Below are 15,881 nucleotides of genomic sequence, written 5' to 3'. Positions count from 1 at the left end.
ATAGGCCGCAAAGAGTTAATTTGGCAACCGCGCCGGGTTCTCGCGATGGCGCGTACGAGGTCCATGGCACGTTTCGTGCATGGCCCGCACGTGCGCGTCTGCGCGATTGCGATCCGGCGCGAGAACGTTCCACGTTGGATACAAGCCGGCCACGTGGACGGCAAAAATGTAGGCGAGTGTTAGGTGAATTTGGAACGGGCGGTCCCCATGCGAGCGCGTGTGCAAAGTTCTGTTCGCAGAGCACGTGGAGCGGGTTCCTGGGACGATACGCTCGTGCTGGCCTGCACGGGAAACCGCGCAGGTTCGGTGTGCAAGTGACGTCACTGGGGACCTCGCGGCGTGAGTTTCGTGCGAGCGGCGCGCTTTGGCTCACATGGTGGACTCCTCGAAGGCGAGAGCTGATTGCGATGCACAGGGCGATGACAAGGCTGCAGGTATCGTCCAACGGAAGTCACGGGCGAGTGAGTCGCAGACCGCCGCCTTGGCGGTGCAAAAAATAAAAAAGCCTCGCTCCAATATACGGTCCCGGCTAGGATGTGGCAAGCATCCTGTTTGGGCAGAGGAACATTGGTTAGCGGGATGGGTTTAGCTTAGATCGACCGGCCTCATGGGGGCATGGGCCGTCCTCCATGGGGCCCTTGGACTAGTTAGTGGGAAAGTAGATTTAGATTTAGCATGGATTTGGGAGACATGGACCGCCATGGAATGTGTAGTGGGGATGGAGCTTCGCTATGTAGATTAAATGGAATGTGCATTAGAGTAAGGGATGACGAGGGAGCACGAGATAGTTAGGGGAACATAGGTAGAGTATGGAGTGAATGGAAAAATTGTTAGAAGCATGTTGAGCGAGTATGAGTCAGCCGGCCCGAGTGTGTGAATGGAGTGAATGTGGAATGCATGGTGCGAATGAATGAGTGGGGGGGAGGAGTGATTCCCACCCAAGGGACCCCAGGGTCAGTGTAATGTTGGTTAGTGGGTCAGTTCGTGGGTTAGTTAAATTTACCAAAAGGAGGTCGTTCTGTGTTGGTGGTGTATGAAGGCATGAAACCCATTTGGAGGGGTGCAAGAGTTCATTGACCGGCTGGGAGCATGGCTGTTGTAATGAGTGTATCGAGTAGAGGGCATCCTGGGCACCGGAGTAGGCCAAGGGTCCAAGGGACCGGGATAGTGTAGTGAGCACAGGCGACCCGCGGAACGGGACCCGGAGCACCAAAATGCCACGTGGGCATCGAAGGGGGGCAATGCCAGGAAGGGCAACCCCCGCGTTCATAGGGAGCAGGTAGGCTCGGAGACAGCCTCAGGGCCCGGGGATGCCGTAGTTAGAGTCCGGCAGGAGGGAAATCCCTGCCAAGTGAGGCACGCTGCCCAGTCATGAAATTGTGCAACGGCACGAGTGAAAATTTGTGGGCAGGGCCCAAATTAATAATGGATACAACACAGGCGACGGGAATCGTGGTTGTTAGAACCGATAGTTGAAAGAACAGTAGTTGAAAGAACAGTAGATAGTCTCTCCCTTCGTCCCTCCAAAGAAAGGAACTTAGGGGTTGGGAGTAGATGGACAGGATAGGTGAGCCGGACAAAGATGATAAAAGGGGGTTAGGGAGACAAAATTATGGAGAAAAATAAATAAAATAAAAAGGGGCTAAATTTTGTGTTTGTTGTTGGAAACTAAGGGAGTGGGTATGGACAGAGACAGGCAAAGGCGATAGGTTGGGGGGAGACAGTAGGTTAGATCCGAGCCTGTTTCCGGACCGGCCGGCACCACCGCACTCCCTCCACAAACCTGACGGGACCAGACCAGAGGCTGGCCAGCTTCACATGCCGGCCTGCTTGTGCTGCATCTCCTGGTCCGCATTGCCTCGCCTTGCCATGCCTTGTTTGCCTGCCTCTGCCATGACCCCATGCCTGCTGCCCCTGGTTGCATTTGCCCATGTCACCATTCAACCCGTTTCATCGCCAGTGTTTTGCAAGGACTGCCCTACATGCAGCCCCATCATTCATCACTCTTTGTGTTTTTGCATCAACTTCCAATTCCATGAGCCAGAGACTGCATTGAGCAGCCTGGCCACCTCTTCTGCATAAATGCCACTTCAAATGACCTGTGGAACGGTGCATGGCCTGCAGTGTTGGGGGCAGTTTCCTGTAGCAGCTGGGGTATGAAAGGAACGAAGAAGAAGGTTCACGGAAAGAAACCCACAAGGGGGACCTTTTGAGCAGGCCCTGAGGACGACTGACCTTCAGCTGCTGTGCACTCACCCACACAAACTGCTAACATTGTTGTGCCATTATCCCACAGATGACACTTCCTGGACCATGGTTAGTGTAAATATTAGTTATGATTGTAAAGAAGTTCTTAACCTACCTGTGTGTCTGTCTTAACGCCGGCAATGTAGTTAAGTTGTCCGTGTGAGTCTGTTAGTTTAGTTACGTAGCGCACTAGGTTATTTATTTTTTGGACATGTATACAAATGTTTCACTCAGGGATCCATAAGTAAAATGTACGAGGGGAAAAACTTTCACATGCATGGCACACAAAAATTTTACGACTTGGGACGAGTCTGTAAAAAGGGGAGGGGGTAGTGTTACGAATCTGGAAACCATGCGCACTCAACATTCAGGTCCCAAAGTTAGTTATGTCGATACGTATGTGTACAGTTAGAATCCATCCCCTTCTGTCTAATTGGAATTACATGTGTGCGCTACGGGTTATTTTTTTAGTTAGGTTTTTACATCAACAACTCCAACAATAACAATACCATCGCCGCCATGCATCGTGTCACGTACAGGGGTGAGGTGGAGAATAAGGTGTCTCCTGGCTGTTCCGTTTGGGTTCTCAGACACGCACGGTGGGAGGGTGGTCGTTGCCCCTCCCACCAGACCACCCCTTGCCCAATCGGGGAAGCTATCACCTCAGGCTGGCTCTGCCTTAGCCAGATGGAGTGTTCGGCCCAGCCAATCGGGACGCCGCCACGAGTCGCCTGACAACCCACTGTCCAATCAGGATGCGAGTGGCGGGGAGAAGCTCCTCCCTCCTCAAGAGGAGGAGTGTGGTTGTCGGGACAAGCGTTCGGCAGACGGAGATCGTGGCGTTTGCCGAGCAGCCTGTCATCGTGTGTGAGACATTTCTTGTGGGAAAGGGCATTTCAATTCAGACATTTCCAACCTGGCATCTAAAGCCAGTGAGTGGTTGTTGACAAGAGTGCATTCTGGAGGATCGTGGATTGTGGCAATAGTGATCTGCAGTCCTGGTGGTGATTGCGGCGCGAGCGGTGGTCGTTGTCGAGCGGTCTGCAGTCTTGGTGCTGGCAATGCCAAGGTCGTGGGTTCGAGTCCCACTGTGGCGGTTCGGGTTGGTGTGACCGCACGAGGCGGGACAGGTACCCTGGCCCGGCTCGACTGACTGAAGACCCACTGAGGTACATTTTCGTGTGTGTGTGTGTGTGTGTGTGTGTGTGTGTGTGTGTGTGTGTGTGTGTGTGTGTGTGTGTGTGTGTGTGTGTGTGTGTGTGTGTGTGTGTGTCTGTGGGCCCGTCTGTAAAGTAGAGCTGTTTAAGTGATTTCTTTTCATATTACATTTCTTTTATTCATGATAACTATGCTCTGTGTTCCTCTCCCCAATTATTATTATAAATAAATCCCTTTTTTAAATGTTCCAGCTCGTTTCTGTGTTTCTTTCATTGGCGTAGCATGCTGTGTATTGAGAGATAGCGAGGGTAAATTGTTCATTTGGTCCGCGCGGCTCTGGTAACTCCACTCGGTTACGCCGGATCCGAGTCGTTACCTGTGACTCAGATCAGACAGAGTCGGCCGAGGGTGTGGTTTCCCGGTAGTTAGACTGCGTAGGTATTTAGGTATATTGAAATTAGGCAATTAACTCTACCCCACGCCGTCAAAGTATTGGCGACCACGGTCCTTTAAGTGACCCTTCGGCTCCGGAGTTATCCGGGGTGACGACCTATAAATTCCGGGTGTTTGGTGGAGCTGACTCTACTGCTCCCCCTAGCGGTCGTGCTCGCCACCGAGACCCGGCCCCACAACAATACATATGGGGGTAATCAGACAGCACAATGCCAGGTGTGAACCTTGTTCATCGATAAAACTAACACCTAGTCGGGGAATAAATGATAAATCAAGAGGTAGTGTTAACACTGTATCGGAATTTTGTGAGACCTCATGCAGTATATTTTACAACCTTCATCACCCCTCACCCTCCAACCCTCATCACCCTTCGCCCTCTCACCCTCCAACCCTCATCACCCTTCATCCTCCAACCCTCATCACCCTTCATCCTCCAACCCTCATCACCCTTCACCCCTCACCCTCCAACCCTCCTCACCCCTCACCCTCCAACCCTCATCACCCCTCACCCTCCAACTCTCATCACCCCTCACCCTCATCACCCCTCACCCTCCAACCCTCATCACCCCTTACCCTCCAACCACTCACCACCCCTCCCCTTACAAGCTTCATTACCCCCCAACAAAAAATTAATAAAATAATAAATCGAACATAAAGAAACAAAAAGGGGAAACACCCCGGGGCACTCACCTGCTCCCGGCTGGATAAGAAAACCGGGAACCACTGGGAGGCAAAGTTAACGGACAATAAAGTAAAACATCTGGATTATTTTTTAATGGTGTGAACAAACTTTGTTACATCACGAGTGATGAAGGTTGTTGTCAAGTTTCATTAAAATTGTGTGTGTAGTTTCGGAGAAGAGAGAAAACACCTATTTTGGGGGGATCCCCCCCCCAGCCCCCGTAGTCCCCTTCGATCCCGATGTGTTTTTAATGGTGTGAACAAACTGGAGTTATAACACATCAAATATCATTTTAACCAAGTTTGGTCACAAACCCATCAGCAGTTTCGGAGAAGTGGCAAGTGTTGATGGACTGACTGACTGACTGACTGACTGACGATGCGCCATCTCATAGGCTCCCCGGAATTACATTGCAGGTGAACTAATAAAACACCTGCTCAACTGTTTTCTTTGTAGTGAATGAATTTAAGTCAATGAACAGACGGATGGAATTATGACTTCTTCACATCACTGAGCCATGATGAGCTAAATTTCCCCTCTTTCTCTCTCCCCCCCCCACCTCCTCCTCATCCTGCCCTGTTCCCTCCTCCTCCCTCCCATCCCCCTCCTCCTCCTGTTACAGGTTCCTGCGTTTGGTTTTTCACACGTCAAGGGGACACCGATCAACGAATCTCAACCTTATTCATCGTCCAATAAAACTCTTCATCGAAACGTAACATATCAAAGGGAGACACGTGAAGCAACACTGAAAAGAAAAAGCATATGATCATCGCATCATCCTACAGGCCTTATTTGTGGCCCGAATCTCTTCCTCGGTAAATTAATGATGTGCGAGTGCACCACGGTGAGCCCAAAGCCCCCGTGCACGAATCCGGCGAGACGCGCACTCTTAATCCATCGACGCCACCGGAAGCAGCAAAGAACTCCAAAGGATTTTATTTTCGCGAAACTTCCCTGAGGAATCGCTGCGAAACTCGCCGCAGAACTGAAGTTGCGCGAAGAACGAGGCCACGTGATCGACGAGCAGGCCAAGGACATCCGGGTCACGTCGTGGTGTTGCCGTGGCAACGAAGTGGGCGGGAAGGAGGTGGGACCCACTGGGCTGGACAAGTCAAAACTGGACTCGGGGTCATGTGACGCGACGGAGGCAGGCGGGTGTTCGCTCGGGCTTACGGTCTGGCGATGCGGGTCCTTCATTGGACCCACAACGGAATTGTGGGAAATACCATTGCTGTCACAGTCTTGATATCACAACAACCGCCGAGGGAAGGCTCGGTACGTCAGACGTCCGAATTGTGAAGCTAAAGCTTGAACTGTACTGTACTGTGAATATGGAGTCGTGAGAGTAAATGGTCGACACGGGTTTTCTCTTCTCTTCTCTGTTACTGTGCGATGAGCCGAACCTATGACGTCATTGGGTCCACGTAATGTTATGTGTACAGGGTGCAGAGGCACGACTGAGGGACGGCCGGCACGGCCACGGTGTCCACGAGGACATTAAATCGCAGGTCCAAGACTTTCAGGAAGAATGGCTGAAGTTTCTCGAAACTTGTCATTACATTGTGTTTTCACCATCATGTGTTTGTTTGTTATTATTTCATGGCACAGGTTTGTGGTTCTGGTGCCTTGTGAGGATGTTTCATGAATGTCAGGGTTCTAATGACATGTAAAAGCATCGCTTGGTTCGAGTTGGGAGGGTACACATTGAACACTGAAGGCACCACCAATTGGTCTCAGGGCTCAGCACCAGGTGAGGGTTAGGTCTTCCTGCTCAGCACCAGGTGAGTGCAGGTCTTCCTGCTCAGCACCAGGTGAGGGTCAGGTCTTCCTGCTCAGCACCAGGTGAGGGTCAGGTCTTCCTGCTCAACACCGAGACTACTTCAGTTGGTGGTGCCTTCAGTTTGGAATACTGTGCGAATATGAACCATGTGCTGTGCCGTTGTGGAGTGTACATCGTCCCAGGTGCTGTGCCGTTGTGGAGTGTACATCGTCCCAGGTGCTGTGCCGTTGTGGAGTGTACATCGTCCCAGGTGCTGTGCCGTTGTGGAGTGTACATCGTCCCAGGTGCTGTGCCGTTGTGGAGTGTACATCGTCCCAGGTGCTGTGCCGTTGTGGAGTGTACATCGTCCCAGGTGCTGTGCCGTTGTGGAGTGTACATCGTCCCAGGTGCTGTGCCGTTGTGGAGTGTACATCGTCCCAGGTGCTGTGCCGTTGTGGAGTGTACATCGTCCCAGGTGCTGTGCCGTTGTGGAGTGTACATCGTCCCAGGTGCTGTGCCGTTGTGGAGTGTACATCGTCCCAGGTGCTGTGCCGTTGTGGAGTGTACATCGTCCCAGGTGCTGTGCCGTTGTGGAGTGTACATCGTCCCAGGTGCTGTGCCGTTGTGGAGTGTACATCGTCCCAGGTGCTGTGCCGTTGTGGAGTGTACATCGTCCCAGGTGCTGTGCCGTTGTGGAGTGAACATCGTCCCAGGTGCTGTGCCGTTGTGGAGTGTACATCGTCCCAGGTGCTGTGCCGTTGTGGAGTGTACATCGTCCCAGGTGCTGTGCCGTTGTGGAGTGTACATCGTCCCAGGTGCTGTGCCGTTGTGGAGTGTACATCGTCCCAGGTGCTGTGCCGTTGTGGAGTGCACTTACTGCTTTGTTGAAGTTAGGTTTGGGACCATTGTTATCTCCATGCTTTTTAAATAACAGGACATATTGTAACCACCTGTCTGTCTGCTATTCGTCCCGCTATGTCCTCCTAAATGGTTGTGCAGAAATTCGCCAAACCTGCTCGTTTTGATCACCACATGGCAGGCACCAAGGTGTGAGAGCAATGTCAGACTTGGCTCCGCCCTTTGGGGCGGGGTCAAAATATCAAATCCCCAAAAATTCAATTCCGGACACATTTATAACATTTTTTTTTATGGAACTTTGTTTATGTAATCAACATTGGGGAACGCATGAAATACGTAACCATGTTTTGGATTTGACCCCCGGATTCATGCCCCAGAGGATGGGGACTTCAGGTCAAAACAGAAGATTTTTAGATCCTCGTGGAGGATCTCCAAGTCTTATTCACGTTGTTGTTCTTCATCTTGTGGACTTGTTTGTTTCACAGCCGACAGTTTTCATCGAAACTTCCTGAAGCTTGGCATATATATGTAGACATACCCTGCGCAGACAGTAACCATCTCCGATTTTGAAAATTCCTCCCAGAAAAAAAAGTTATGACGTCAAAATAACTCCGCTAATGGAAATCGGCTAAAAAATTATTTCAAACTCGGCAAGCTTTTTGAATTCTGTTTGCGGGAATCGAACAGGGCATTAGCAGAGATGAATTACCGCACATATTATACATTACTATGACATCATATCAATTTTTATGACGTCATTCCTATTTTTTGACATTTTTTTTGTTTCACAACCCAGAGTTTTTATCGGATCTTCGTGAAACTTGCCATGTATATGCAGAAAGCCCACGCACAGGCAGTAACCATCTCCGATTTTGGAAATTCTTCCTAGAAAAAAAGTTGACGTCATAATATCGCCGCTAATGGAAATCGCCTATACCATTATCTCCGAAACTGGGCAAGCTGTTTGAATTTTGTTTGCGGGAATCAAGCCAGGCATTAGCACAGATAATTTATCGCAAACCCGATACATCACAGTGACGTCATATTGGTTTTTATGACGTCATCATTAAGAGGACGAGGATCTCAGCTCATTCGAGCTTGTTTTTTATATTCTCAAAATTTGACAATGGGTCATTCCCGGTGGAATTTTTCTGCCATTTTTCAACCACGTTTTTAGTGGGAGGTGTGGGCATTTGCCATGGCAAGCCATCGACTTCGCTCAAGTTAATTACCTCCGCCAATGCGTGTCGACGGAGGTTATATTTTCAACCCTGTTTGTCCTCCGTCTACTTTTCTGTGAGGATAATATGTCAAAACGTTATGGACGGATTCAGACAAAACTTGGTGGGAGGTTGGGGGTGTGATAATGATTAATTAATTACATTGTGCTGAAGATCCGAATACGAGAATTTTTACTGTTTCTTCACTTAAATGATATCTTAAAAAGTTGTGGACGAGTTATGACAAAACTAGGGCGATAAGTTGGGTAGGAGATAAGAACAAGCTGATTCGATTTTGGTTCAGGTCTGGATGCAGATCCGGCCCATCAGTGGGAAACAAAATGCAAACTATTAGTGGGATACAACACGTAAACTGTTCAACCTGGTGTTGGTATGCGCTCTACTGAGTGCTGTTCTAGTTTTAATATGATTTGACTGTGTTGTTTTATGGGATAGATATTGTCTTTGTTCATGTATCCAAGTTTGTTTTTTTTTTGTCTATATTGTCTTCTCAGACTCTCAGGATAGCTTAGAAGTATGCACAAGTCCCCTCAGTTGTCGAGCTCGACCCAGACATGAACTGCCACCCTGGAGATTCTCAGACAGGATGAGGCATCAGTATGTGTGCCGTCCCACAGAAGGACATTAAGCTGGGTGTCCCGTATTCTGGCACCAGTTGATGGACGTTTAAAAACCAACAATGTCCTTCATGAAAAGTAGGCGAGCTATTGCCAGCATCCTGAACAAATCACAAATTGCTGCGCTGGCTCACAACTGGGAAAGCAATGCCAAATCACCTAGTATAACCCCCAATGCCAAATCACCCAGTATAACCCCCAATGCCAAATCACCCAGTATAACCCCCAATGCCAAATCACCCAGTATAACCCCCAATGCCAAATCACCCAGTATAACCCCCAATGCCAAATCACCCAGTATAACCCCCAATGCCAAATCACCCAGTATAACCCCCAATGCCAAATCACCCAGTATAACCCCCAATGCTAAATCACCCAGTATAACCCCCAATGCTAAATCACTCAGTATAACCCCCAATGCCAAATCACCCAGTGTAACCCCCAATGCCAAATCACCCAGTATAACCCCCAATGCTAAATCACCCAGTATAACCCCCAATGCTAAATCACCCAGTATAACCCCCAATGCCAAATCACCCAGTATAACCCTCAATGCCAAATCACCCAGTATAACCCCCAATGCTAAATCACCCAGTATAACCCCCAATGCTAAATCACCCAGTATAACCCCCAATGCTAAATCACCCAGTATAACCCCCAATGCTAAATCACCCAGTATAACCCCCAATGCTAAATCACCCAGTATAACCCCCAATGCTAAATCACCCAGTATAACCCCCAATGCTAAATCACCCAGTATAACCCCCAATGCTAAATCACCCAGTATAACCCCCAATGCTAAATCACCCAGTATAACCCCCAATGCTAAATCACCCAGTATAACCCCCAATGCTAAATCACCCAGTATAACCCCCAATGCCAAATCACCCAGTGTAACCCCCAATGCCAAATCACCCAGTATAACCCCCAATGCTAAATCACCCAGTATAACCCCCAATGCTAAATCACCCAGTATAACCCCCAATGCTAAATCACCCAATATAACCCCCAATGCCAAACCACCCAGTATAAGCTCCATTGCCAAATCACCCAGTATAACCCCCAATGCTAAATCACCCAGTATAACGCCCAATGCTAAATCACTCAGTATAACCCCCAATGCCAAATCACCGAGTGTAACCCGCAATGGCAAATCACCCAGTATAACCCCCAATGCTAAATCACCCAGTATAACCCCAATGCTAAATCACCCAGTATAACCCGCAATGCTAAATCACCCAGTATAAGCCCCATTGCCAAATCACCCAGTATAACCCTCAATGCCAAATCACCCAGTATAACCTCCATTGCCAAATCACCCAGTATAACCCCCAATGCCAAATCATCCAGTATAACCCCCAATGCCAAATCACCCAGTATAACCCCCATTGCCAAATCACCCAGTATAACCCCCCATTGCCAAATCACCCAGTATAACCCCCATTGCCAAATCACCCAGTATAACCCCCATTGCCAAATCACCCAGTATAACCCCCAATGCTAAATCACCCAGTATAACCCCCAATGCTAAATCACCCAGTATAACCCCCAATGCTAAATCACCCAGTATAACCCCCAATGCCAAATCACCCAGTATAACCTCCATTGCCAAATCACCCAGTATAACCCCCAATGCTAAATCACCCAGTATAACCCTCAATGCCAAATCACCCAGTATAACCTCCATTGCCAAATCACCCAGTATAACCCCCAATGCCAAATCACCCAGTATAACCTCCATTGCCAAATCACCCAGTATAACCCCCAATGCCAAATCATCCAGTATAACCCCCAATGCCAAATCACCCAGTATAACCCCCATTGCCAAATCACCCAGTATAACCCCCCATTGCCAAATCACCCAGTATAACCCCCCATTGCCAAATCACCCAGTATAACCCTCAATGCTAAATCACCCAGTATAACCTCCATTGCCAAATCACCCAGTATAACCCTCAATGCCAAATCACCAAGTATAACCCTCAATGCCAAATCATCCAGTATAACCCCCAATGCCAAATCACCCAGTATAACCCCTGCCAAGAAAGTGCTTTGGCAGCACCGTTGCTCTGTAAGAGTATGGTACGTTAATGATGACGATGATTGTCTTCGAACCCCCAAATCTGTTGAGTGTGGGAGGGAGATAGATGAAGGTAAATGTTGTAAACATGTTTATACAGTTTGTGCCAAGTGGAATTGCCTAAGGTTACTGCAACTGTGGGTGAACGGCTTTTTCCTTGCTTCGACCAAGGGTTAACACCCGAAACGTCGGCTTCTCGCTTCCCATGGCGGTTAGCATACCTCGATCAACTGTCATGTTGATTTCATCCATCGTTCTACTTGTCCACCACTGTAGATCAACACAGGCCTTCACCAGCAAGACTAGTTCTTCACTGTCTGTTATTTTGACTCATGAAAGGGAACCTATCAAATGACTAATTCAGGAGAGTATTTTGGGGATTTTCTTTTTCCCCTTCCTGGAATGTTTAATTTCTGAGAAAGCATTCACACGGGCCTGGTATCTTTGCTGTGAAGGTACAGATATTGGTACAGTGGTGTACATTAAATAGCATTCCGTCCAGCCTGCAAAGACGTGAGGTAAAAAGGATGGGTATTCCACGCTCATTGAGCATTATTCAGACTCTTTCCAATCTACGGCTCTCGTAGTGTGTACTGAATCCTGCGAGGCCAACCTTTTCTCTCTTTGACAACCTGTTATCTCTTTACTGTTATCAAATTGGGGCTCGATCAAAGAATAGACTTTGAAAATTGGAATACCTCCTCCTCCTCTAGCTCTCTGCTTGATTGGCCGACTCAATTTATCCAGTCAGTGACAGATAGTGGCCAACTCTGATTTATCCGGTCAGTGACAGATGGTGGCCAACTCTCATTTATCCGGTCAGTGACAGATGGTGGCCAACTCTCATTTATCCGGTCAGTGACAGATGGTGGCCAACTCTGATTTATCCGGTCAGTGACGGATGGTGCCCAGCTCTGATTTATCCGGTCTGTGACGGATGGTGCGCAACTCTGATTTATCCGGTCAGTGACGGATGGTGCGCAACTCTGATTTATCCGGTCAGTGATGGATGGTGCCCAACTCTGATTTATCCGGTCAGTGATGGATGGTGCCCAGCTCTGATTTATCCGGTTTGTGATGGATGGTGCCCAGCTTTGATTTATCCGGTCAGTGACGGATGGTGCCCAACTCTGATTTATCCGGTCAGTGATGGATGGTGCCCAGCTTTGATTTATCCGGTTTGTGACGGATGGTGCCCAGCTTTGATTTATCCGGTTTGTGACGGATGGTGCCCAGCTTTGATTTATCCGGTTTGTGACGGATGGTGCCCAGCTTTGATTTATCCAGTTTGTGGTGAATGGTGCCCAGCTCTGATTCATCCGGTTTGTGATGGATGGTGCCCAGCTCTGGTGATTTATCCGGTTTGTGATGGATGGTGCCCAGCTCTGGTGATTTATCCGGTTTGTGATGGATGGTGCCCAGCTCTGGTGATTTATCCGGTTTGTGACGGATGGTGCCCAACTCTGATTTATCCGGTTTGTGGCGGATGGTGCCCAGCTCTGGTGATGTATCCGGTTTGTGACGGATGGTGCCCAACTATTATTTATCCGGTTTGTGACGGATGGTGGCCAACTCTGATTTATCCGGTTTGTGACGGATGGTGCCCAGCTCTGATGATCCAGGTAGTGATAGATGGTGCCCAGCTTGTTGCACCCATCATGCTAATTCTTTCCCATTTTGTTCCTGTCCAGTAGATCTGTCTCTCTCTTCCTCTCTGTATCTCTTATTCCCACCATATCTCTGATTAAAGGGTCGAAGCAGAGCCAGCTGATGATCCGGATCTAGTCATTAAATTGGTCAGTTACTCGGTAAGTTAATTTCTATTTTGGGTTCAGGTGTCGTTGTGGGACGTGAGAGTATATGGTTGATTGGATTTTTATTTATTTATTTATTGGTCTCGATGTATTGTACGAGACAAAGGAATTTCTCCATTCTCTTCCCCGCTGTCTCTGTACTTTATCCCTTTGGTTTGTGTTTTCTCTATGTTTTGTAATTGTGTTTATATGAAGGTATTCGGTGTTTTAGAAACTTAGTTAAAATTAACCTTTTTGTTTTTTTTCACTGGGGCAAGTCTCAACAAACAGTAGCTTGTGATCACGTTTAATAATCCCATCATTCTTATTACAATGAAGTCAACTGATTTTAAATGTGAATTCTTTCCTGATATGCCCGAGGTGTTGGCTTGCTTCATATATGTTTAAGCTTTTGATTTTTTTGGCATTGTTTATAATAAATCAAGAGTATATGTTCTGTAAAATCGGTTTTCCTTTTGCTTCCTTTGATTTATTAATTCCTGCTTACCTTGTATAGCCAATCACCTTGAATGAGTTGAAACTCATTTGCGATATCTGATTCCACCACTCGGCCATTCCTGCCTCTGAGTCGAAGTGAGCTGGATATGTGGACTACCGTGACGTAGCTCCACTGGTAGCTCAAGGTTTTACACTGATCCAAGGTTCATGGTGAAGCTTCCTGTACAGTATATTAAGTCGCTCGGTGTCGATTTGAGTAGTCTTGGCTGCAGTGTACTTTCATTTCGTTTTGCTCCACCTGTGCTTGAGCTGATATTCCGTATTAGGATGGTACGAGACTTCACGTGAACACTAACTGATACCTATCACATTTTTGACCGTTCTCGCATCAACATAACCGTAAATCCCCAAAACTTCAGAAGGGACTGCACGATTCCATAAATCATTCCACTGAACCTCCATCCACACCTTTGTGGATCCTGTGCATTTATTTAATTTCATTTGTGCTGGTGTGCTATCCTGCACTTACCCTGATCATGCCCCTTGAGTAATGTGGTGGTGCGACAACGGTGAGGATTTTGCTTCTCATTTTCTTATTAATAGTAATGGATGACCTCCTTGACTTTTGTTTAAGTGAACCTCCTCAATTACTCCGGAATCCATACAATGCTCATAACCTTAAGTTTTAATGTAAATATTCTAAAGTTGTGTAGATCATGTTTTTAAACATAAGGGCAATACCCCAGGGTGCTCACCTGGTCGTGGCTGGATAAGATAACCAGGGAACCACTGGTAGGCATGTTTGTCCTACAAAATATGTAATGGAGAAGAAAGTAAATACCCATGGATTTTTTTTTTTTGTTTTTAATGCCGTAAACAAACTTTTGTGATGAAGGTTGTGGTCAAGTTTCATCGAAATTGTGTTTGTAGTTTCAGAGAAAGGGGGGCAACGCCCTTTGCACCGCCTTAGACCTCGATTTTTCTTCTGCCATGAACAAACTTTGGTACATCACGGGTGATGAAGGTTGTGGTGAAGTTTCATTGGAATTGTAAGCCTGGTGTTGGCTTCGTGGTTCAGGTGGCTGGCTTGGGATCTTGGAGTCCTGAGTTTGAGCTCCGTTTGCCACTGAATTAATACCAGGTGGGGTTGACTCAGCCTGTCATCTTTCCGAGGTTGGTGAAATGAATACCAGTGTACTGGGATAAGTCAGCATCAGTGGCATAGTCATGCCCCAACAAAATGATAGCAACCTGACAACCAAGCTGCCATATGCAAGAATAAGAAGAATCAGAATTGTGTGTAGTTATCCATCTTTGTAGTTTTACTTTCTCAAACATCAACTCATCCTGGGAATTCTTTCAAAGAAACTTGCTCTCCCTCATTCACAGATTTATCCCCTCTCGTGTTCAGTTGTCCTACCCTTCCTCCCGCCCTTGGTTTACTGAAGCTTGTGGCGAGGCAGTTGTCCTGAAACAACTTGCCTTTGCTTCATGGAAAGCAAACCCAACTGAGGGCAATCTCAGTTCCTTCCGCAAAGCTCGGAACAAGTGTGTATCTACCCTCAGGAGAGCCAGAAAACAACATCTTTCTCATCTCAAGTCTGAACTCTCAAACCTCTCTCCCTCCTCAAAATCCTGGTGGCGTTTAATCAAATCTGTTTCTGGTGTATGTTCCCCCTCCATCCCATCCCTTACCTCAAATGGCCGCACTGCTGATACCACACGTGATAAAGCTGAATGTCTAAACTCTGTGTTTGCAGCTAAATCTTGTATCCTAAACCCATCACTTTCTCTACCCACTTTACCCAGTCGCACCCAACTGTCCCTGGACTCTGTATCCTTTTCTCCTGACAAGGTGGAGAGCTTGCTTTCAAACCTCGAGTCAGATTCTGCAATCGGTCCAGACGGCATCAGCGCACGTGTCCTCAAAGCCTGCTCTTCTGCTCTTGCTCACCCTCTCTCTGTTCTATTCACCCTCTCATTTGCCCAAGGTCATCTGCCATCTGCTTGGAAATCTGCTAACATCACTGCCCTGCATAAAAAAGGTGCAAAAACAGATCCCTGCAACTACAGACCAATCAGCCTTCTCCCAATCATCAGCAAGGTTATGGAATCCATCATCGCTTCAGACATGAAATCCTTCCTCTTCTCCAATGGCTTGATTTCTGATCATCAATTTAGTTTCAGACCAGGTCACTCTACCCTGGATATGCTGCTTCTGCTCTCCCATCAATGGATGGAGGTCCTCAATGCCAGACAGGAAATCCGAGCCATATCCCTGGACATATCACGTGCTTTTGACACAGTCTGGCACCCTGCACTACTCACCAAACTCTCTTCCCATGGTATTCAAGGCCATCTCCACTCATGGCTCGCAGACTTCCTCTCCTGTCGCAGTCAACGTGTGGCCCTCAATGGAGTTCTTTCATCCCCTCTTCCTGTGCAGGCTGGAGTTCCTCAAGGTAGCGTTCTGGGCCCTGTTCTTTTTCTGGTTTTCATCAATGATCTCTCCGACTCTGGAAAATCCTCTATTT

The 15,881-nt window shown here is 47.8% G+C and overlaps 1 protein-coding gene across 1 annotated transcript in view; it reads left to right on the top strand.

Moving 5' to 3' along the window:
* The first annotated feature begins 373 nt into the window (after positions 1–373).
* The window catches only part of LOC147012457 (uncharacterized), a 66,738-nt gene continuing 51,230 nt past the window's right edge, over positions 374–15,881 (top strand). Inside the window, exons 1-2 of the mRNA XM_085856389.1 lie at positions 374–570; positions 5,568–5,815. Coding sequence (XP_085712515.1) covers positions 374–570; positions 5,568–5,815 — 445 coding nt within the window. The remainder of the gene's footprint in view (positions 571–5,567; positions 5,816–15,881) is intronic.

The sequence above is a fragment of the Eptatretus burgeri genome, chromosome 15 (assembly GCF_056783735.1).
Source record: "Eptatretus burgeri isolate ZD-2024b chromosome 15, Ebu_testis_v1, whole genome shotgun sequence".
Lineage (NCBI taxonomy): Eukaryota > Metazoa > Chordata > Myxini > Myxiniformes > Myxinidae > Eptatretus > Eptatretus burgeri.
Note: the sequence above shows the minus strand (reverse complement) of the source record. Positions and strands in the feature narration are given on the sequence as shown.